This window comes from Pelecanus crispus, chromosome 6 (assembly GCF_030463565.1).
Source record: "Pelecanus crispus isolate bPelCri1 chromosome 6, bPelCri1.pri, whole genome shotgun sequence".
Classification (NCBI taxonomy): domain Eukaryota; kingdom Metazoa; phylum Chordata; class Aves; order Pelecaniformes; family Pelecanidae; genus Pelecanus; species Pelecanus crispus.
In genome coordinates this window covers 65,789,776-65,813,949 of record NC_134648.1, presented here as the reverse complement: position 1 = coordinate 65,813,949, position 24,174 = coordinate 65,789,776, and the positions used below count along the sequence as shown (strand labels likewise).

The 24,174-nt window shown below is 43.9% G+C and overlaps 1 protein-coding gene across 3 annotated transcripts in view; it reads left to right on the top strand.

The window, feature by feature from the left end:
* The window catches only part of RTN1 (reticulon 1), a 118,804-nt gene extending 96,241 nt beyond the window's left edge, over positions 1-22,563 (top strand). For 2 of the 3 annotated variants that reach the window (XM_075712677.1, XM_075712676.1), the window contains 6 exons: positions 18,449-18,656; positions 19,813-19,951; positions 20,848-20,917; positions 21,307-21,353; positions 21,444-21,502; positions 22,521-22,563. In XM_075712677.1, coding sequence (XP_075568792.1) covers positions 18,449-18,656; positions 19,813-19,951; positions 20,848-20,917; positions 21,307-21,353; positions 21,444-21,502; positions 22,521-22,563 — 566 coding nt within the window. Of the gene's footprint in view, positions 1-6,678; positions 6,740-18,448; positions 18,657-19,812; positions 19,952-20,847; positions 20,918-21,306; positions 21,354-21,443; positions 21,503-22,520 lie in introns of those variants that run through there. The other variant, XM_075712678.1, reaches the window with a different exon arrangement.
* Positions 22,564-24,174: the final 1,611 nt, after the last annotated feature.

Below are 24,174 nucleotides of genomic sequence, written 5' to 3'. Positions count from 1 at the left end.
AAACTTTAGTCTCCTGAGCCTCTGCCTGCAGGCTGTTGGTTTAATTTGCCATTGCATTTGCACAATTTGTAGTTGCATTTTGCACTTGGACAGAGCATCCCAGCCTGTGAATCGGCACCTGGAGCTTCAAAACTTGGGCCTGATCCCAGTAGTGCAGGAGCAAGGGGCAGCCCCTGTAAGCTGGAAGCAAGGCTTTGGGCATTTCTGTGGGCACATCTTCCCTGGGGGCTGCACTGGAGCTGCATCAGCCCAGGACCTGCATGTGCAGAGGAGCAAAAGGCAGGACTTGACCGGGCAGACCCTGTCTAGCGTTGCTGTGTGGCAGAACTGTGTTGGTGTGGCACTTTGCCTGGGCTCGCAAGCAGGGCTGCCTGCCTGGGGCACGGCTCGCTCTGTGCCCCACTGTGCTGCGTGCCTGTGTGCTTGTAGTGCCGTGGTCCCTGCGTGTGCTCTTATTTCTGCCTCCTCCTCTCAGCAAAGCAGCTCAGAGGGGCTGTGCCTGCCCTGCAGGGTGCCAGCAGTGCAGGGGGAGAGCCAGTGAGATGAGCTGCCCTGGGGACACCCCCTCTGCCCCCAGCACAGGACCTTGCCCAGGCAGGGACAGGGTCGCTGGTGGCACACCCATGTGGCAAAGTCCAGGCCTCGTTTCCCCAGCTCAGGCACAGGCTGCCAGACCATGCTTCGAGAATTTGCCAAGAGTGTGTCATCTTCATCTCTTCTGGGCATACTTGGCCAAAGAGGAGGGTCCTCTGTCACCCAGCATCCTTGCCCAGCAACAGGCAGGATTTCACTATTTCCAAGAGCAACGCAATCCCAATTCATCTTTACGATCTTGCTTGATCTCCACTGGTCCAAGAATGACAGCCAGTAACACCTGCCTGCAACTTGTATTGCAAAAATGTGTGAGGCTCCTTTGCTAGAGCAGCAGATGTTGTGCTGGGTGCTGCAGAAGTAAAGCTTAAAAAGCAGATGATGCCCCAAATTTAAATAGACCAAGCAGACCCAGAGACCTAAGAGAGAGAATTCCCAAGGTCAGGTAGGAAGCCTGTGGCAGATGGGAAGACTGAACCTAGATCTCCTGAGGCCCAGCCACACTGTGGTCTCAGGACTGTCTTCTCTTTTGTCTTCCAGTCCATTAGGAAGACCAGTTAATGAAATGGAATTAATAATGCCAGCTGCAGAACCAGCAATGCTGTAAGGGAGACAAATTTAGCAGCACAGACTTAGAAGCGGCAGGCTTGAAAATGGGGATAGGCTGCAAGCACCATAAGAGCCTGCTCTAATGGGAGAATGCAGTAGGTCAGCCAGGGTTTTAGGCTCTTATCAGCTTTACTGATCAAATCTTAAAGGAGGAAAGAAGGTGTACCAACTACCTCCCTCAAAGGAGAGAAACACACAATTTTAAGGTTCCCAGCAATTGAAAAAAGTAGTCCCACTGGAAAGAATCAAAAGACTTTTCTAGGTCAAAAGCAGAAATAGAGCCTTTGTTTCTATGATCCTCATGGTTCAAAAATAACATTAAAGCACCAAGAGAAATTATCCGCTGCTGAAGAGCCAGGAGTAAATAAAAATTGATTGTTATGTGTTAGATGTGCTGTTGCTTGCAGTAGTCAGTGAGGTCAAATGGCACTGCAGCAGTGCCAGCCATTCTGGGATGGCCAGTGAAGGAGGATCTCTGCCAGGTTTGCTGAGGGACTGCACATCAGCAGTACAAAAATCAAAACGGAAGATTGTTTCTTAACAATAGCGCCAAATCTAAGGACTTCCCCCCAAATGGCTTGTTTACTAGGATTCAAAGAAAGGCCACCTCATTCCCAGGGAGGGAAGCAAGTGCAAAGTACATCTCACCTGATTATTTCACCCACTCGTTTGACTCATGTCACGTGGTTGTTGCCAAAGACCTTATGATAATCTCAGACTTTGAGCAAAAATGGGCATGAAAAACAGATCTGCTGAGCAGAAAGTGAAACAGAGGCAGCAGAGCAGAAGCTTAGCAACACATCTCAAAACACACTTGTCCCTGCAAACATCCCAAATATTTTGACCGATGATTTTAAAAAACCCTCATAAACCCAAGCATTTCAAGACTTCTAAAAGAAATCCCAGGGAAACTGGTACATTATGTGACATGCCAGGACATGGGGTTTCTTTTGTTATTTGGAGTATTCAGCTCCAGACTTAAACTGCAGCAGTTTAAGACCATATTGTCTTTTTTACCAGCTTATTGCTTCCTTTTGTGGTCTAAAGACCTGAGGAAAAAAAGTAATTAATCTCTTAAAAGAAAATACCAAAGACCCAGGGCAAAAGACAGCGAAGACAGAGCTCTCTGTGTACAACCTGGACTTTGAATAGTGATGGACCGAAATAGCCATCAGCATCTCCCAGCTCATGGCCTTTTCACCTGGGCTGCCTCTGAACGATAGACCAGAAAACGTGTTGTGCAAGACAGCGGGAAGGATGAGAGCAGAGCCAGTATCTGGCCCATCCCTCTGCTATTGACAGCCTCTTCATGAAAATGTAATTGCTGGTTGCCCTTGGCTTGGAGTACTCAGGCAAAAATTCCCCGTTGCTCTTTAGAGCTTCGAGACATATTAATGCAACTTTTAAAATAGCACCCCCTCTATTTTTGTTGCTAATGCTAAGAACAAATTAGTTTAGAAGAAAAACCCAATGATCTCCCTTAATGCTATTGTTCTCCTAAAGTGCTAAATGTCAGGATCTTACAGCACCACGTTGCAGATCTGGCGCTGCCCTCAATGTGTCCCATGATGCATTGACACGGAGTGATGCAGAGTGCTGTTCTGAAAAACTTAATCAGTCCAAAGTGTCTTCAAAGTCACTGCACTTACAGCAGAGCTGGTGATGGTTTCAGCTCTATGTTTGAATTTGTTATCATTAAATATTCTTTGAAACCAATGCTGATTTCCACCCTGCCCTCCAGCAGGATTGTTAAGGGACAGCCCTGAAGTTTAGGACCATGTGTGATCCTTCCCATGGTAGAACAGTGGGTACTTCTGAGCTCTTGCGGACTGTTATGTCAATTCAAGTATATTTACCTAAAAAGCCTTAAATGTTGCTAACTCTGACCTCATGAGAGCTCATCAGCGGTGCATCACCAGGCTGCATCACCGTGGAAGTGGGAGGACCTTTGGAGGGAAGCAAGGTAGGGCTGGAGAGCTAGTCCTGATGCGGGGCTTGTTGTGTCCCTGTAAGCAGCACAACCCCGGTGGCCCACACACCATGGCAAAGCGCCTGTGTCCTTTGCTGAGCTGCAGTCTGCACCTCATCCAGCAATCCCTGCTGGGTTTGGAGGGATGGGAAGAAATGAGGCAGACAGCAATCCCCTACTCGTGTTAACTTGGCCAGAGGTTTCCCTCAATGGGAGGTTAGGATGGGCTGAAAGCAGCCAGGTAACTATTTTACTGAGTCCTTACCCCACACATCCTACATATCTGGGTCATTATCTCCAGCAGAGCTACTTAATGGGCAAATACCAGCGAGCCCACTTGGCTTGTGACTATGCCATCAACATTGAGCTTTAGGTGACTTCACTAAAACATCTTCAGATCTGTAATTGTTTCAGTAACATTCTGTGGCAGAAGGAGGCTTCTCATACACAGTGCTCTGAAGGGAAGGGAAGCAAATTCCACTAACTGCTTATAATCCTACTTCTATTCATGATCACAGGAAAACTCTCCTCCAGCACTGCCGTATCCTGTGGTTGATACCAAGATCTCTGACCTGTGCATGTCTCACCCTTTTAAGATCCAGGCAGTGCTATGCTTATTTGTGCCTTCCAGTCTGTTCAGTAAATGTTTAGTTGGTGGTCCTGGTTTAGTTCTGTTGCAAAGAAGTAGTTCTCACCCTCAGTCTATTGACAGCCAACTGCTTAGTCCTAATTCTGGCTCACTACTTACTGAATGCATAATTTAAAATTGTAGGAATGCATTTTTAATCAATTGCCATTTTAGTCCTGGATCCACCCCATGTTGATTGGGATTTTGTTAAACTTTTTGTGCAAGTCTGTGTAGACACACATACAGTGTTAATGCCAGGTGCTGCCTCTGTCCCTCACCTGACTCAGCTCCTGGGATAAGCGAGTGCACACTGGAAGACCTTCTTAGCCCATTCACATTTTCTAAGTATGTTCATCTCACAGTCTCAGTTCAGTTTTGTTTCTGGCACAAATGCATTGTTCTTGTTACTGATGGTAAATTGATGGGTTCTGGTCCCCATGAATTAAAATAGCTCTGGAAGTAGCATGGGACAGTCCAAGCACATGAGCCAGGTCTGAAGAGACACTTTTCCAAAGGGAAGTAAGAATTTAAGCAGGAGGTGGTATGGTTCATTTTGGTAGCCTGGGGAAGGAGAATGAGACCTGAGGTCTGGGGCAAGAAAAATCCCTACCAACAATGAAGGAACGGAGAAATCATCACTGTTTCATACAACACTGGGATGTTAAATGTACATGTACCAGTCTTCTGTCCAAAGGGAATTTGTCTTTTATACCTGACTGAGAAATGTGGGTTACAGTGAGACTAAGCAGAGATTTTGTGTCTTCTCACTGCTGTGTTGCTGGTGGTACGTGCCCAATAGCCATGAGTTTCACTGATGCACTAAGTCTGAGGTCTCTTTGGCTTTTTTTCAAGGACTCTAGGATTTAGGAGTTATGTGAATGATGGCTGTGTTTTATATACACTGCTTATAAGTGCCTCATATTATGGATTGGTGCTGGGAACCGTATCACAGAGCTGCAAATACTGTGCAGGGCAAAACGTATCAATAGGGATACTTTCTGCTCTTGCAAAGGGCCTAAACCAATCAGCCCATGCTGAGAAATCATCCCTTGCCAACCTGTTTCTTCCTTTTTTTAAAAAGGCCAGGAAGAACACAAAATCAAGACTTGTAACATTGTTTGTAGATGATTTAATCTTACTATATGCAATGACAATTAAAGCCAGTTCTGCACCAATTAGTTAATTATTTCCCTGTTAGGGGACTGAAGATGCTGGATTCAAGCCTAGAGCAAGTCTTTTGGGGGATTTCAAAGACAGTTTTGAAACATGAACAATAGCTGTTGGCCTCTGTAATCCCAGCAGAGTTTCCTAGGTAAAGGTCAAGATCACACTGTGGTGCATCTCTCCTTAAATTTTGGCTTTCTTGTATGAAATGAGTTACCTGAGGGAAGGATAAGTGACTTACTACTGCCAGTTGGAGGAGATCTCTGTTAACTCAGGCATTAAAGACTGTTTGTCTTTAGAGCCAAAAGAGCAGAGAGCTTCAAACTCTGTTCCCCATGCTGATATGTACGTGACCCGGTGTGTCTGTGCTGGTGTCTTTTTCCATATAAAAAGGCTAACCTCAGTATAACATGGCTAAAATAGCATTATTTCATAAACTAGCAGGATCTAAAAGATTAAATACAACCTCAGAGCTGAGAGCTGGGATTGTTCTGCCAACAATGACTGGACCAAGTCTGATGTGCTGTATCTCAGGTCACTCCTCACTGAAATGGGGTGACTTTTTGTGGCGTTTCTTTGTGATGAATAACCACCACACTCCCCAAAATCTGCAAATGCAAATAGGTTGGGTGGATGTAAAACATTTTCTTCCCAAGTATTTACCAAGTACCATGTGGCCATTGGTTAGTTATGACATCTCTGCGAGGCTACTTATAGTAGTGTATTGATGGGGAAGCTGAGAGAAGGGCAGTATTTTACCTGGGGGAGGAGTATTGGGGCTGGTGTTAAAATTCAACCATTAGTGGGCTCACAGTTACTAGTGAGGGCACATGCTTTTTCACAAATTGTCCCATATACCTGCACTCTTTGCACCTCAAATCCTGGTTTATGCAGCATTTTGAGCAGCGGGAGGAGGCAGTGCTCATACCCTGGATACCCTAACCTGGGTGCAGCTTGCAGTATTCAGTATCCTGGTGTAGCACGGCTTGGCATGAGGGACTGGGGGGCTGTATGGGTCAGCTGGCGCCAGCGGGTGCTCATGCCTGCAGGGGGAGAAGGGTGATCCCCGGTGGTGTGGGTACTCTGCTATTTTCTTCTGTTTCTGGAACAGTTTTGAAAAACTAGCAAAATGGGGGTTGCTCTGTTGGTTTTCTCCTGCTTGATCCCTGACATCACCCAGCTGGGCGGGGGGGGGGGGGGGGGGGGGAGCATCAAAACCTGAAGGGGTAGGGGGAAATTTGCCCCCCTCAAAAATATGAAGAAAATACCAGATTTCATCACTCTCAAGAAATTTCTGGAACATGAATAGTCACAACCATACAGCCACATAGGAAACACTGCTCACCCCCTCCCCCGCCCCCCCCTCCACCCACACCCAGTTTGTTTTTATTTCTTTGCCATCAGGTTGCCTTAACCATTTCGATGGCTTAGGAGGCTAAGCTGCCGAGCGCAAGCTTTTGATTTGAAAGGGGACTGCATCCCCTTTTCAAAGGAGCCTGCTCCCTAGGGCAACCACATCACACTGCTGATTTGCTGCAGTGGAGACCGCAGCGCGTACAATATGCCCTCCCCCCTCCGCCTGTGCTGCTTACAGCATCAGTCCGGAGCCGAGCGGGGAGACGGGAGCGATACCCGCTAACCCACCCATGCTCGGGAATGCCTGACTCGTAACGCAGTGCCTCCGACGAAAGGACCGGCAATTCCTCAGCCTTCCGAGATGCAAGCCAGTGCCGATTCCACCAAGATGGACTGTCTTTGGAGCAACTGGAAATGTCAGGGTATTATATCTATTCTAGTGTTGCATGCTAGAAGGACTGCATGTCAGAGGAGGCAAAGGCAGGATCCATCCATTTTTGCATTGTTCACCTGTGGGCCTTTGCATGCTGTTTTCCCTCCCTCCCCATGAAGCTTTTCTTTGGGGGTAATTTAAGAAAGAAAGATAAAAAGCCCTTAATACTGTTGTTTGAATGTATTTCTCCCATCTCCAGCTGTCTCGCCCTGAAAACATCCAGGATACAGGACCTTCCTTCCCACCTTACCGCTCATTCCCAAAGCATCCGCCCTTGCTGTTAGCGGTATCATTTCTCATCCCTGACTCTCTCCGTCAGGCTGCCACTGACATGATTTCATACCTTTCGGGCTTTAGGAAAACTGGGCGAGGGTGAATTTGTGCCTGCTTGGGCTTGCAAGGGTTCGAGGCGGTTGCGTTGGGCGCCTCGGTGCCTCCTGCCCACGGACACACCCATAGCAAGGGCTTAGCCTAGCGTCAACACAAAGAAAACGCAGCTTCGGCAAGAAGTGCGATAGCACCGAGGTGGCCGCGGCATTGCCACCCACTTCATACTTTGCTGTAGGGTTGCTTTTAAAAAAAAAAAAAAGAAAATTAATCCCTCCGTTGTGCTTTCAAGCACTCCGCTGGCCGTTCGGGGGCAAAATATTGCAATGATGATGTCTTGCTGCCGAGTAGGCAAGGGGAACAATAGCATCTCCCTTTTGGGCTTATTTTCAGCTTATTTTGAGTGGGGTGGTGTCTGTGCTGGGTGGGGCTGGCTACCTTCCCGGGCTCCCTGGGCAGCTTTTCAGCCATTTTTAGTCAGCTTCACACTTCCCAGCCAGCATCCAGCCTTTGTTTTGATAAAAGACAGTCTCTGTGACGCTGCTCTGCTCGGTAGGCAGATTAGAGGGAGAAAAGCTAGCGGCTGATCCTGCCAGGCTGCTGTCTGCTTTGGGCAGGCTTTGTTTGAATGTATTTTTTAATTTTAAGGTGCATGTTTGTGCTGAATAGACAGTACAGGATGTTTATGCTCTCAACAAGGTCTAGCATCATCTCATTAAAGGGTCCAGGATGCTTGCAGATGTAGTTTTGTAAACGCAGCCCAATGTAACAGAAGCCAGAAAACATTCCTAAAGTGTTTTTGCAGGAGGGGAGGGCCAGGGGACATTTTTCAGACAGACGCTTGTCTCTAGGGAGCTTGATATTTTTGCAGTCTTAGTTCAGCACCTAGTTATATTTATGATCTGAGGGGGTTTTTTTTAGGGAAGACGAGTAGCTAGAAAGTAAACAGATGCACCTGTTAAATGCCAGCCTCCAGCAGCTTGGGCTTTCCATACCTTAATCAAGGGCTAGGGTTTCTGTAGGATTGCATGTTTTGTTAAGCTTATATGGAAGAGCCACAACCAAACTTCAGGGTCTTTTCATCTGAGCTTTGCAGATAAACTTCCTTGTCAGGTGGGGTTTGGGTTTTTTGCTTGTTTTGTTTCTGAAAAGGCTCAATATTTTGCTGATCCTTATAAAAACATTGATTTGCTGAGTCAGATCACTGAACCACCTGGATTTAGAGGCAAACTAAATATTTTCCCTCTTTATGAGAAAAAATAATGCTCTTTTGTAAATTAAAAAAGGGGGAAATAACAAAGAGCATGTTGCTATTGTTTAATTAATAATTAATAACAATAGTAGGCTTTCTCTCCTTCTGCGCTCTCCTTTTTGAAACCAAGAGGTAGATTTGCTGAGAATTGAATGACACAATATGTCCCATGCTGATTTGAAAAAACCCACAGATCTGAAAAAATCAACGCAGCTAAAATAAATCACTTGCCTCACTTCCACATCATTTGCATATCTTTTTCTTTTTCTTGGGTGGTGCTTTATGATTCAAAAATGATCCTGCAAAAAACATGAAATAGTCATAGAATATTATTTCTGTCAGGAAAATTCTTTGATCAGTCCCAGATAAAACAGAAGGAATTTAAAATTCAGAAGAATGAAGACTAAAGACTTGATTCGTTGACTCTTTTAATATCTATTATTCATGTAGTCTCTGTCTCAACCCAGAATATCAGTTTCATGCAAACCTGGAGTTGTATAATTTTTCCTATTTCATTATCAATGGAATTATGTTTCCTCTCTGAAAACTCTGGAATATGTCTGTGAATGTAACAGATGCAGACACAAACCTCAGTAAATACAGAGCCTATTTTTACTGAAATTATGGAAAAACAATGTTGAGGTTAACCGAAGTTTTAATTAATAAACAGTCAAGCCTGCAACTAGCTGTATCATTGGTGTGCCCTTATAGTACTTATAATTGGTGTAAAATTGGGTGCAGATCTTGAGAAGCTGCAGGGACATTTGGTGAAGCTTTGGCTTTGCCCCACTGAATCTACATAATGTTACTTTCCTTGCAATGAAGCAATTGATGCTGCTACATATGTTTAGAAATACTGCAATATGTTTTACCTATCCATCCTGCAGGTACAGCATGATTATGTCAGTGGTAGATCATGATACAGCCCCTCAGGGGAGCAGAAGAGTAATTCGCCCCTGCTGGGCACATGCTTCATTCAAAATATTATCATAGGCAGCTTTGGGGAATTGCAGCTGACTTCCACACCCAAGTCATCTTTTGCACTGGAAGGTGGTGCATTTGAAGTAGGCTGGGATGGAGCCATACATAATGCATAAGCGTGCAGAGAAATGTCTCCGACTGGGCGTGCTGGTCGATGTGGGCCTTCGTGTAACAGCGTACAGCCAGTGCCAGCCACGTGACGCATCGCAGTGCGCAGTTCCCAGAGGGAAGCTGCAGGATGAGGTGTGCCTCCAAGTTCAGGTGGTGGAACAGGTCTCTGTGCCTTCCCCAGCTTGGCAGGACTCATCCCCACACCTTGCTGGAGAGGTTTCTCTGCATTACGAAGGTCTTTTCACCCCAACTTGGTGGAGCTATTTGATGTCAGTACACTGGTCCCCAAGAGTATTCCCTCTTCCACTATTTCTTCTACATGCCAGCTCTTGGGTGGTCATAAGTGGCATGCTTGCTCCTGCAACTTCAACCTCCTGCAAGACTTATTAAAAAAGAAAATCTGAAAGATCCAAAGAAAAAGGCCTGTGAACCATTCATAGAAATGATCCTAAATATTATCCATATTATAATTATAACTTAATGTGGAAAAGGACTGCAGACTTCATCAAATCCATCTAGCTGACAGAACTCCGCTGGGACTGGAGTTACTGAGTAGCATTTTCTTGGCAGCTGTTTCCAGAGAACCAGCTTCCTTGCTTGACTGATATATCAATTGGTTTCCAAATGGTGCTGAGAAGCTGCATCAACTATTCATGGCAACATTCCTCACTTTAAGACTGAAAAGAAGATCAGTGGCAATAATATGGATGCATGCTATTAATCTATAATCTTATTGACAGTTCTGAAGTCTGTCTAATTACAGCTATTATCATGAGAGTATAACTTCAGCCAGTTGGTACCTTCACTGCTTTCCTGAAAATATTGTGGGCTGAACTCTCAGCTGGGATCCACTTGTCTTCCTCAAATAAGCTCTCCCTCTTTTCAGCAGCTAAAGATCTGTCCCAGTAGTTGGTTTATGTTGGACCTTGGTAGAGCTAAAATCTTGGAAACAAGTAATCATCTGATGTAACCAATTTAGCTAAGAGTTTCACAAAACTACGCTAACTTACGAGGAATTGACTTCCTAATTTCACAGTTGATTTCCTGTGAAATTTGAATTAAATTTGTCAAATTTCTTTCCACCTTCAGATTTGCTTTCTTTTTTTGGTCACTGCTGCAGAAATTGTATCAATCATTCCTCAAGCACGTTCCTGTTGATGGCAATATGACAGCAAGATCAAGAGCTTAAAGTTAAAGGACAAACTCTCTTAGACGAGCTTCACATTGTTCAACTGCCAACCATCCCAACAAACACCTTGACCTAGGTGGTATAAAAAATCAGTGAGATTTCATAGCTCTGCCAAAATGTGCTCTGTACACCTGCTGTGCCATGTCTGAATGTATTTTTTTTTTCTTTCCTTTTAAGAATAGATGGACAATATTCTTTCATTGCCAGAACAAGGAGGAAATTCCCCCAAAGTAAGATTATTTTAAGGTATTCCCTGAGGAGTAATTTAAACTCTAGCAAGAGGGTGATGATGGGGCAATAGCCAAAGGCAACATTGGAGGGCTGCTTTTGCTTTCATTAGGTCTCTGGGAAGTGAGTTTTGGTGAGGCTTTTTTGATATCAGAAGGGATACTCTCTCCACATTGTATTTAATTCTCACAAATAACATAGGTCTGAGCCATTCATTTTGAAAATTTGCAGATTTTCAAATATCTGAATAGAGTTAGGAAGGATCCAGCTCTGTTATTTTCTTCCAGGAGCATCTCAGGAAAACCTTAATATTTCCATAACGTTATGTGCATTCAGGGTCTGCATTCAGGGACTCTGGTCTCCTTGGTTTCTGCTCACTTAATGTGAGAGCAATAATATCCTCCACTGAAACTGGCCAAGGCAGACAGTGATATGGTTTGATGAGCAGGAGGTGCGTGGAGGAGGCTTTTTCCTGCTGCTATGTTAAATCCTGGTCTTAAAGCATCTCTTGTGTGAAAATGGTAATAACAATAACAATAATAACATCAATAATAATAATAATGCTAAATAATACTACAATAGAGTTGTGTGCGGCATGGTTGTAGGGCTGATATTTTATTGCAAATCCTGTCTACCCAAGCCCACTGTGGTGCTTTAGTCAATCAATACTTTTTTGCTCACATCTTGATCTTGCAGATGGAGTAGGATAGAATGTGGAGGGCATCCTATATCAAGACTTCCCTTTTCCCTGGTCCTATTCCTGCTCCAGGTCTCCTCTCATCAGAGTTCAGGGACCAAGAAGGTCTGAACTTTCAAGTTGAGTCTTGGGGCAGGTGAATGATAAAGATATAAAGCTGAACTGAGGACAGGAACTTAATGGACATACTGTGTACAAGAGGTAGAAGAAGTATGGAGAGATCCCTCAAGGCTGGAGATAAAGGATAAGGAGAGATGCCTCATGAAACAGCACACATATTCTGTCTTGGCTCTGCTGTTAATCACAGCAGTCTCTTGAAGGCACTGGACTGCTCATTAAATGGTGTATCCATCTGTATTACATTTCAATTGGATCTGTTGTGGGGTGGGGAGCAATGGCCACACTGGATCCTTCACTGGAGAGAAGAGGGAAAGCCTGGTCCTGCAGCCTGCAGTTAAAGCTGCAAACTGGAATTTCTTTGAGTGTGAGCAATATTTACTTCTAGTCAAAGACTTACAGCTTTGTTGCATTTGTTGTCAAATATTGTTGGAACAATGCTATAAACAAGATAGCCCTTCTTAAATTAGGTTTCCTGATCTTTTCACTGCCAGTAGGTCTGAGAAATTACTTATAAAGTCATATATATTTATGAAGTCATAATATTACACTGTATACAGAATTAAAGGCTGTGTGTACAGAGGTTTTTCTCACTTCTCATTAATACTAATATTACATAGGGAATGAAGCTGTACAACCCATTGATTTTATCTCTGAGGTGGCCCAATAGGACGTCCATTGTGGGGAGGGCAGCTTGATCACATCCAAGGGTGTTATTAGTACGCTGAAGAGCATAAAACCTTTTATTCAATCATCAAGGCCCATGGGCCTCATTTAAATGCTGAGTACAAAGAGTTTGCACACACTGTTTGTACTAACTTCTGTGTAAATGCTGCTTGATGCATGTTCAATTTTCATACAGTTGTTGCAGTAGAGGAAAAACTTGCAAAGTCATAAAAAGAGAACAGAGGTTTTTAGAGGAAGGGAGGGAGAATCTGTGGAAGTTGTGAATCGTCCTGTCTGTGCTCAGTTGATCTTCATTAATTTTCATCTTAAAATGCTTTCTTTGAGACTAGGGATGGAAAGATCCCTCTTTCTCTTACAAAAGTATTTTTCAAAAACATAACCAAGCAGGAGTCTGAAGGTGGGAGGACATTTTAGCTACAAGTTGGTTTGGATCCTCTGTTCTTCCTCTGGGATCTCCGCTGTGTTTATGTGGCAAGAAGAGACTGTTACGGATGCTCATCTGATATGGACAAGTAGATCTACTGAAGTCAGAGCAGCTCTCTCCAGATCATATGAACTCAAAATTTTGTCCATTCTCTTTGGGAAGAAAAGAATGTCCTCATCATTTATTACTAACTGCCAATCTTTGTGATCCCCAGAAAGATATTCCGGGCTCAGCAGAGACAACCAGGCACCAGTGAGGCCATCATTAGACTTGTGACAAAATTTTAAAGGCTCGTCAGCTCTTGCAAATGCACATGGGGCTTCATGCCTCCTCTTGTTTCCTGGGAGTTAGGAAGATGCTATAAAGGCAGACTGGTCCATGTCTCCCTCTATGAATCCTCTTTGCTGTGACATAATTTTGTATGCAGGGGAAAGGATTAACCAGATTAGACGCAGGTTGTGATGGATAGGTTAATAGAAATGAGTGCAAACAAACCAAAAGTTTTCTTCTGGCCTAAGTAAATAGAAGGGGGAAAGTCTCCTGGAATTCACTTCTTAGCTTTTACTCTAATAAACTTGTCAGGAAGCAGCTGATTTATGAGACATGTACATTTTCATTCATGTTGAACGTGTATTTGCTTTATCCATGTTCAGACTGTGAGTTGTAGTCAAAGGAAGGAGGGAACATATCCTCCTAGACAGCATTACCCCCGCTTACTCAGACCTAATATCCTGGTAGCTCTTGTAAGCTGGTGCTGCGTTGCCCAGCTACTCTCACCATAAGGCTGGGCAGGGATTTGACTTTCCCCATTTGGTGGTCAATGCAGTAGCTATTTATTTCTGATACAGGGCAGCAATAAATTCCTTGAAGTCTGGAACTAGAAATCAACGTATTTCTTGGCTTAAGTGTCCTGCTGCAGTTGTGAAATCATCCCAGTTTATGACTTAACCTTTGCTCGTGTGTGCCCTTTATATGTCGGTACCATATTTACCACCCTCATCTTTGACAGGAGTCTGACAGCAACATATGCAGAGAAGGTCTTGCTGGAATTGCACAGGTAGCATGACGGCAATTGAAAAGGCATGTCTCTAGGAGAGGAGATAGCCTTGCGGAGGACCTTTCATGTAAAAGCCACTAGAAATTTTCTGTTACGTGTTGAAGAGCTTGAAGTCCTTCACAGCTGTGGAAGTGTTTTAAGTTCTAGTGAAGCCCTGTCTTGAAATATCTGCTGGGAAAGAAGTTACTATTTCACATCAGAAGTCCTGATTTTGAGGCTGGTTTTGCAGAAAAAAAGCTTATATTTCATTAGGAAACAGAAAAGCTACTATTGTTTTTCCATTGAAATCTACAATTCCACTGATAAATTTTACAAAGCTGTCTGTATCACTGCAACAGTGGGACCATATATTTAAAAAAAATACCAAAACAGGAAGAATGGTTAAAACACTACCTAGAAATGCTTCATTGCTTGGAAAGGAAACAACCTATAGTTCTTCCTCAAGTATAATTTCCAAATTCAGCAAGAGAATTGAGAATTTCTCCCCAGTATTTTGGTATTCTAGAAATCAGTTTGTTTACTTGGCTCAGAGGTGCCTGAATTTGAGTCAGGTACGAAACTGCTTGCGCTCTGCAACCACTGAGTTCATTGAAGCCTGACTCCTGCCTGTGGCTTAAAAAGATTTTGAGTAAAAGAGGGCCCTTCCCTTCTTCCTAGCAAAGTTTTATCTTGTACTTACCAAATTGGCTGTCATGCAATGAACAGATGTCCTGGGTTTTTTTAAGCCAGATAGCATAGGCCTTGTACTAGTCCAGGGCTATGAGCAGGTCCAGGGATTACTACGTTCACCTCAATGATGGTATTCTGCCTGCAGTGAAATGGAGACATGAATCCATCTATTCTGGGGGTTAACTGCATATTCAAACTGCAGAAGAGTGTTATCATGGTCTACAAGGTTGTGGACACTGATTGCCCCCATCTCCTGCACACATCAGGAGGAGAGGAGGATGCTCATCTCACCTGGGATCAGGTCCTGTGTATGTACCCGACATACAGGATTAACAGCAGGTCATTTAACACATGGCTGATGGCACAGTTCAACTTCCAAAGCAATTTCTCGGAGTGCTGGAAGTGAAGGACGGCACCACCTTTGCTGATTGTCCTTTGCTGAGCCATAAATCAATACTGATTGTGAACGATGAAGGTCTCCAGTAACAGCTTGGCAGGGTGGCAGCAGCCATAGGTATACAGGAAAGAAAGGGGCCATCTCCTAACAAGCTGGTTATCTCCAGAGGAAAGTTGCAGCGCTTCCTATTAGACTTTTTTAGATAATTAAAAAGAGGTGATATTATCCTGCTGATTATTTGTCTCTATGAGCTTAGTTCTCTGACTGCTTTTAAGGGAGGTTTGTTTATGTAAGGAATGTAGGACAAAAATAATGTAAAAAGCCTTTGATGTGACTGAAGCTGCAGGTGAAGGATCAAACATGGCTCTGACATGTAGCTCAGGTATTTTCAGCAGCATTTAAATGCCAGGGGAACTGATACAGCTCAAACCCCTGAGGCCTGTTTGCAAAAAGTTGCTTTCTCCAGGGAAGTCTATGGTCCATGTCTGGACCCCACAAGTCTCCACTGATTTCTAGCACTGAACACTGCTTCTCCCCCTTCCATGCCCAAGGAGCTGTGAGGTTCAATACCTCCTGCACTCCCTTTTTGCAATGCGGTTTGGCTCACTCCCTTCTCCCTAAGGGAGAGGAGTAGGAATGGCTGTGGAGGCGGCAAATCCCGCCCGAACAGCTGGACACAGCAGCAGTGCCGCAGCTCCCTGTCCCTGCGAGGGAGACGAGAAGGCAGATTTGGTTCCTGCCCTTGAAAATCCTAACTGACCTACTGCAGGCTGTGGGTAGGGGCTTGTGCGTGTCCCCAGGCTGGACCTGTGCATTGGGACACCCACATAAAAATCATTCAACTCATATCTCCCTTGTCTGTGCTGAGATTTTCCACCCAGCAGTTGGCACATATTTTTTCCACGCACCTGGGAATATTTGCCTCAGGTATAAAAGACACAGAATCTCTTTCTCCCAAGTCTCATTTGGCTGGTGAAACAGGCCAGCTGCCTTTTCATCTCCTCTCTCGCACATGCACATATCCCCAGGACTGTGTCATTTGGCCTCTGTCCGTTGTGCTCTGAGTTGTGGCAAGTCTTTCCTTACCTGATACAGCTTTGTAAATATCCCAATCATTTCATGGCAGAAAGGGGCAGGCTTCAGGATATACACACACCTGGTCAAGTCTGTCTTAAGTCATTCAGCATCTTCCTTGTTGAGGGGAATGAGAAAGTGCAGTTTGGCATCTCTCTGTGTGACAATACAGCCCACTTCCAGTCTGCAGGAATATGAGGCAGAAGATCCTAGAAAGAAAGAGAGAGAGGGTTTAGTTGCTCATTTTGGGTCTTATCGTCCATTGGCATTAACTTGGGGCACTCTACTGAAGAGGGCTTTTGTATTTTTTGGCTTAGCTCTCATTTGTTTGCCTGTCTACTGCCTATGTCCCCAGGCAGTATTTTCTGCTAGTGCGTGGCATTTTTCTTTCATCAGCAGATAATGTTCCACATACAGCGTCCTGAGCTAGCTCACCTGTGTTCATTTCATTTAACATGAAGGTATTGTGTGATAGAAAATTTAGTATCTCAGAAAGTGAGATTTGCATAAATTTCCAATACGGGCCCTTGACAGGAATTTTTTAGCATAAAAAATAATACCTCCTGTCCAAATGCTTGCTGGTGAAAGCATACCAGTTGCTGTGCTGTGCTGCAGAATTTTTGCAGTGCCTTGACTGAAAAAGAGTATGAAAAATGGTAAAGCCTGCACACTTATGGTCTGGATGCCACTTGGTAAGGGTGGTTTGCAAGTTGCATACTCCAGCACCTTAAAACTGTGAGCAATCAGTGGAGCTCCAGCTGCCTACATCAGTACAGCTGGGTCTTCTGCTAAACTCCCCAACATAGGTGCATGCTCTGACTATGTTGTAACTGCATTTTGGAGCATTCCCTAATCCATGCCCCTGGGTTTCTGCAGGAAGGATACCTGGGCATAAATATCTGGAAAGACTCTGGCCTGGTCCTGCTTTGTAAATTCAGCACCCAGGACCCCAGCATGCACCACCAAGATCCCCATCCCTTGGCTTTCATGCAGTCCATAGATCTATTCAGGTGTGCTCATGATCACAGGTCCAGTGCTGAATGCTGACACTTAAAAATATGAAAGAGTTATTATATTGTGTATATTCATGGAGAATGTAGTAGGATGTGAATGTTGCACGAAGAGAAAAGGGATCAGTAATACAATAGCAATTTTTGCATTCAAGCCCATCACTTTGAAAAGCAATGCTAATATGTGTAATAGTAATGAGTAATATAGCTCATTGACTCAAGACAAACATGCTGTGGTGACTCACAGTTCTTGGAGATTAGATTATAAGAACTACTAGGCTGGATTAATTTTGTTTCTTTTTGTATTTGTGATTTTTTTTTTTGACAGATTGCAGTTTTCCTGAATTTACTCTTTGTTCAGAATGATTTGACAAGTGCCATCTATGAAATCTGTTTGGCTGGTGGTGTGTTCAAGCTGTTCATGAGGACTCGTGCAGTGTGTGCAATTAAAGCTGTTTTGTTTAGATTGTCATGAACATGTTCTTTGGCTGGATGAAGAGTCCTCTTGGAAACAGGTTATCGGTGTAAAGAAATTAATTTCACCTTTGTGGACTGGATATTCAGCAATTGGTTCACAAAATTTTGCTTTTATAGTGACTATTCCAGATGCTAAGATTGTTTGCTGGAGGCATTGGAATAAACTGTACAAACTGGGTGAAAAACACTGTAAAAATTAACTCCATTACGATTGTAAAAATATACTGGTTGAAAATGGGTTTCTGCAGTTGCTTTCTTCTAATTAACACCTCCCATGGATCTAGACAAGGAAAGTTATCTAACAAGTAGAAAGTTTCTTTCTAATATTTCTGAGGTGGTTGGATTTTCAGTAGCAAAAGGGATTTATTCTATATATTAAGGTCCCATCTGAAAAATGGTTTTGTACCCATGTAACTATTAAGCAGTGGTAAAACCAGGAGTCTTTTTGTTTCTCAAAATTTAGGAAATAAGAAAATCATATTGTCAAAACTTTGCATGGGTAAGTGGTTTATTGTGGCTAACCCCAAACTTTCTCATTCATTTCTTAACAACCCAAACATGAAAATGCTTTGATCAAGCATTTGGCATTTGGACTTGTGACAAAAAAACACCCCAGGGTTTCCAGAGTAAGTAAATGCAAGCTAGGGTGAAAACTTGCAATACAACCCTAGCAACAACACAAACCAAAGTTTACCTTTTCCTTGCTGCTGCAAGAGACCCACCGTGCTGCAGTTGGAGATATTCATCCATCTTATCTAACCCAGACATAGACACATGAAATACAAGGAGTTCCAGTAGGTCATCGGTTGTCATTTGTTCAGTGCATTGCTGAAGTCACTTCACTGCTTCTGCTGAGGAGTTCCTGTCAATGCTGATGTGAGCAGGAGCATCACTCCTCCCTTTACCCTCCTGCAAGGACTCTAAGCATCACAGTGGCCTTGGTGGCCGACCCCAATGCCCTTCCAGCTCCTGCCTTTAACATGTTGATCTTCTCTCCCCAGCTATCGACCTGTTGTACTGGCGTGACATCAAGCAGACAGGGATCGTGTTCGGCAGCCTCCTGTTGCTGCTCTTCTCCCTGACCCAGTTCAGCGTCGTCAGTGTCGTGGCCTACCTGGCCCTTGCTGGCCTCTCGGCCACCATTAGCTTCAGAATCTACAAATCAGTCCTACAGGCCGTGCAGAAGACGGATGAGGGCCACCCCTTCAAGTGAGTGCTTTGCAGTCACGGCCAGGGGCCGTTTATCTTGCAAAGGATCCATTCCCAGTGGCAATCCATGTTTCTTTAGTTGCTGCTTTTGTACTGGATAAAATTATTTTCTTGCTTGTAACAGGGGAAATAATTTTTTTTGTTGTTCAGTGTCTCAAGAGCTGTAAGGTTGTATTGGCTTAGATCCTGTGGGAAAAAAGAACAACACAAAAGCCATCATCCTCTGAGACATGGGAATTTTTTTCCTGAAATTCAAAAGATCCAGAAAATTGTAAGCAAACAGAGCAAAAGAGTTTCATTAGAGCTAATGCTAATAAAGTATCTCTGCAAACAAGAAGAGTATTGTTTCTAGGCACACTCCATTGGGCATAAAGGGAAACTATTTGTATCTTTTCTCCAGCGCTGCTTGGCTGTGATGTGGCAATCCATTACCCTAGGTGATGGTGCTAGTGCCAATGCCGGTGCCCTCCCCACCCTCCACAGGGTCTGGGTGATTTGCTCTACAAGAGCAGCGATCCTTTCTCCTCTGCTGTGCCAACAAGTTGGTAAACCAGGTCATGGAACCGATCTGGTTTGCAAGCACACACAATGAAAAGACGTCTTGTCGGGGTGCTGCTCCTTCTGTTTCACTTGCATCAGTTCTGAGATGCGACTCATGATATGGCATAGCTCAGAGAGAGGTGCAGGGCAGGCAGAGGGGTGGAGGAGAGAGAAGGGGGCATCACTGCCGAATGTGACATGTGGCCAGACAACAGCTTTTGTTCCTCCAGAGGCTGCCAGCTGGAGGAGATGTCGCCTTCTGCAGCAGCAGTGTTGCACAGAAGTTTGTGGGGAAACCCCCCCCCCCCAGCTACGATTCGCTTTCCCCTTCGGGTGGAGTAAAGAGAGAGATCCCATCAAGACCAGGCTCTGCATGGGGAGAGGGCAAGGCGGGAGGCAAACAGCCCTGGTGCAGCCTGCAATTGCCCAGGGAGATGGCTCATGCAAGGCAAAGCCAGTGTGTGCTGGTGGCTCTGTGCCTGCAGAAAGGGGGGACATATTGTGCCAGCACAAAGGAATGAGGTCTGGGGAGGAGGGAATGATGGGGTAGACAAGCACGAGCATGAACGGCAGGTGAACCTGCCTGGGCTTGTAACTGGACCCATGTTTCTGGCAGAGCCTACTTGGAGATGGAAATGAATCTCTCACAGGACCAGATTCAGAAATACACAGACTGTCTCCAGCTATACGTCAACAGCACAGTCAAAGAGCTGAGGAGACTCTTTCTCGTTCAGGACCTCGTGGACTCTTTAAAAGTAGGATTGCTTTAAATATTTTTGACTCCTCTCTAGAGGATCAGTCTACATTTCAAAGTTCTGCTTCCCATGTTGACAGTGACATCATAAAACCTAGTTTTGTGTAGCCCCGAATATAAAAGTTGCTCTCTTTTTTGATTTCCAAACTGCTTTCTTCCAGCAGTTTAGAGGATTGGCAATCTGCATTTGAATGTATTGATCTATAATACAGGAGTTATAAAAGTTGCAGGACCAGCTTAGCTCCGCTGCAGTTCTAGAAGCATCTCTGCATTATGCTTTTTATGAATTTGCAACAAAATGGTGTGTTCCCCTCTAATACCTCTGTTAATCTGGATTTCCTCTAATGGTGGCATTTCCTGCTATGGAGGAAGGTCTTCTTTCCCTCCCTGCTGAGATAATTATTTATTTTCAGCCTTACACTCAAGTAGGTGTTCTTCAGAGCAAAGGGAAGACCATTAAGAGAGCACATGTGGGTTAGGCTCCTAATTACTGAAGATTTTTAGAAAAACGTACCCATCTCCCAACCTCAAGAGTTTTCAGTCACTGGGATTATCACTGTGGGGCCGTGATTAACCTGTGTGGCAAGACCCCTGCCATCATCAAAACTGGATGCAGAAATCTGCCTATTCCATGCTCAATGCAGAGTCCTAAATGTATGCAATTAAGCCCTAAATACACATGAAAGCTCAGCTAAGAGGGTGAGAACCAATGAACAGCAAAACAGAGAATGGGGTTTATACACCCAGTAAAAGTACCTAGTTCCTAATGTGCCTTACTTAACAAGTCTCCTTACACATTAAAAAAAGGCTAATGTGCCATTATACTAGCTAGTTAAGTGAACTAATTTCTTCTTATGCTGACACTGGAGGTGATGTAATGATCCGTCTTTAATTTAGTTTGCAGTACTAATGTGGCTGCTGACTTACGTGGGAGCCCTCTTCAATGGCTTGACTCTTCTGATAATGGGTAAAAATCAACATTTCTTTTAAAAACTATTTTTAACTTTAACTCCCTCGTGATTTCTACTCAGACAAAACAGCCTATCCTTGTTGTGCCTTCCCCACATTTAAACCATCAACTTTTATTTCCCTTCCCAGTAAATATTAATTATTCCCATTACATTGTCCCTCCTGCTAGAACTAATTTGTGTTTCATAGTTTTGCAGCTACTAGTCCCAGAGCAGTGGGAAATTCCATATTTGGGAGGTTTGAGCAAAGTTCATTTTTAATACAAAGATCCCTGGTGGATCAGGTGACCGAGTGGCATGATATGTGTTTGTCGCTGTTTGAAGTAGGTCTCTTCTCTGGAGGAATCTGATCGGCAGGAATATAACAGTGTGCTCTTTTTCTCCTCAGCTGTGGTGTCTATGTTTACTCTGCCCGTTGTATATGACAAGTACCAGGTAAGTCTGTCTGCGCAGTGTAGTTCAGCTGTCTGGGTGGTTCTGCCTTGTTGATGGCTGATTGACTTGGTCTCCTTTTGTTCTTTGCAGGCACAGATTGATCAATACTTGGGACTGGTGCGGACCCACATAAACACTGTTGTGGCAAAGTGAGTTCAGCGGCAGACTTGACCAGAAGTCTTGCTGTGAGGTTGCAGTGCGCTGTGGGTGGCTAAGAGCTGGGTGGTCCTGGGGACAACGTGCCCTATGAATGATGTCCTTCCCAGCTTCTGGCATTCAGGAACGTGTGGGAGGGCAGATCCCTGGAGGAACACAGGCCTTCTCAGCTGAGTGTAGGCTGAGGCAGAGCTGTGACCCTACGTCCTTCTCTCCCCTCTCCTGCCGTTTGGGGGAGCTGTGGACAAAGTAGCCCAACCAGGGACTGATGTCCATACTTTCATCTGACCAAGACAAACCAGAAGGAATGTGTTAACTCCCTTCCCCACTGACCACCTCAAGCCTGGGTTTTTGCATTCAGGGCCTCTGTCCTTTAGAATTAATAATATTAATGAACAAAATGGGAGTCAGAACACCACCCTGTTACAGAAAGAAAATATCTGGAAGCAGCATGATCTTGAGTGTTTCAAACCACCATGGAACGGATGGAAGACCTGGATGAAATTTTTGATGCAGTCTGCTCTAGTTCCTAATATGCTACCTGTATCAAAGCTTTTGTGGGATCCCTAAGGGCACAGTGAGGGTCTAAGCATAGTTCTTGATGCTTGAGAATTAATGAAGCAGAATGGCTGGACCGGAAGGTAGATCCATACAACCCTGAGCCTTGGGCAGGATTAGAAGTCAGTACTGAAAATACTTTGTTTAAACTTCATTCCTGGCTTCCAATAGACGATAGACCATGATGGAGTAATGAAGGGGGGGAAAATATCACTGAGCATATCCCATGGTACATGAACCACCAAAACCTGGGCTATTTACAAGTAGGGGCCTGTAAGAACACATAGATGGGCATCACTCCTTTTTCTTATTAGACTCTGGTCCACCTGTTGCAACAACACACTGAACGCAAGCTAAAGAGATCACCCCTGTATAAGACTCCAAGTGGGGATGTGCTAGGATGGAATAGCTGCCTGACCATATAATCCTCCTTTTTTTCTTCTTTGTTTCTAGGATTCAAGCTAAAATCCCAGGTGCCAAGAGAAAGGCAGAATAAAGCAGATATCAAGAATTCATCGACTACAGTAGTGAATAATGGGGGAATCTGGAGTGAAACAACTCTGTTCTTACACTTTACTGCAAATCTATCGTTCTTTTTTTTCTCGACACCATAATCTTAGAAACATAAAATTTGGAAGCAGAGCTTTTCCCCTGCTGCTTCTGCACTTAGAATCAACCACTTGTGTCAAGCACTAAAGTATAGTAAAGAGAAAAGTGTACTAGATGTGTTTTTTTGTGTTGCTTATAAAGTGCATGATGGTGAGAGCCTGAATAATATTGACCTTTTTTATTTTATTTTTTTAGTGTTTTTCCTTCTTCTATTGGCATTGCTTCTATAACTTTTAATGTTACATGTGGCTAGGGGCTTTCCTGCTTAGCGCACTGATGCAATAGTTAAAATTGCTTCTACGTCACTGGGTTGCTGGTTGGATTCATCTTTATTAACTATATAGAATTGTAGACTGATGTTTTAGTGTTTTCCAGCACAAATAAACAGTAATCGGTACTTATGGTAATTGGTTTTGTATAACTCAAAAAAATGAAAACAAAACCCAGTACTTTTGTCGTAAGGGATTGACAGGCTGATTTACATGTATGGTAACTGGAAAGTTCCAGCATGTTAAATTTATTACAATTTGTATTACATTCTCTGTAGTTCCTAATGGACTTAGTTATGGATTCTGAATATTTGCATTTACGTACTTGATACCGAATGCAGAAATAAATGTTACTAAATGTAAAAAGTTCTCCCTCTTGTTGCCACTGGGATTGTCTTGACATATATGCAAACTGGACACATGCTGTGCAAAAAGAAGCGTTCTCTCTCTCCCACCTTGAGATCTGCACACACTTTGCCCTTGCAAAATGGTGCAGTCTGACAAGATCATCTGGTGCACATAGCTCACCTGTCAGTTTCATGTCTTGATGAGTACGGAAATAAAAGAAAGATCTTAGCACATAGTTTGGGTTTTTTTGGTGGTGGTGTTAGCAAATAACAGTAATTGTCTCCTCCTCCATTTGCACGTTGTGCAAATCATAAGCAGCACACTATGGGAGGGGTCAGCACAATGCAGAGGACTTTTCAATTTCCTTATCACGTTACTCTCTTATCCAAACACGTTCTTTGAAATCTGCTTTAAACTGTGGGATCAATACTGAACCCAGAGGCTGGGAACTGGAATAAACATTTGCTTTTGTTCAAAGATTAAGGTTTTTAAAAATTTGCATTAAGTGTTTGAGAGCTGTCAGACAAGAGAAACAGCGTGGGTGGGGACAGGAGTGAGGGTGGCAGTTTAAAACCTGGTGTAGCTGCCATTTCAGGGAAGTCAGCGAGGCGAAAGGCCTCTGTCCTTTAGAGTTAATAATATTGTTAATGAACACAGTGGGAGTTAGAACACCACCCTGTTACGGAAAGAAAATATCTGGAAGCAGCATGATCTTGAGTGTTTCAAACCACCATGGAACGGATGGAAGACCTGGATGAAATTTTTGATGCAGTCTGCTCTAGTTCTTAATGTGCTGCCTGTACCAAAGCTTTTGTGGGATCCCTAAGGGCACAGTGAGGGTCTAAGCATAGTTCTTGATGCTTGAGAATTAATGAAGCAGA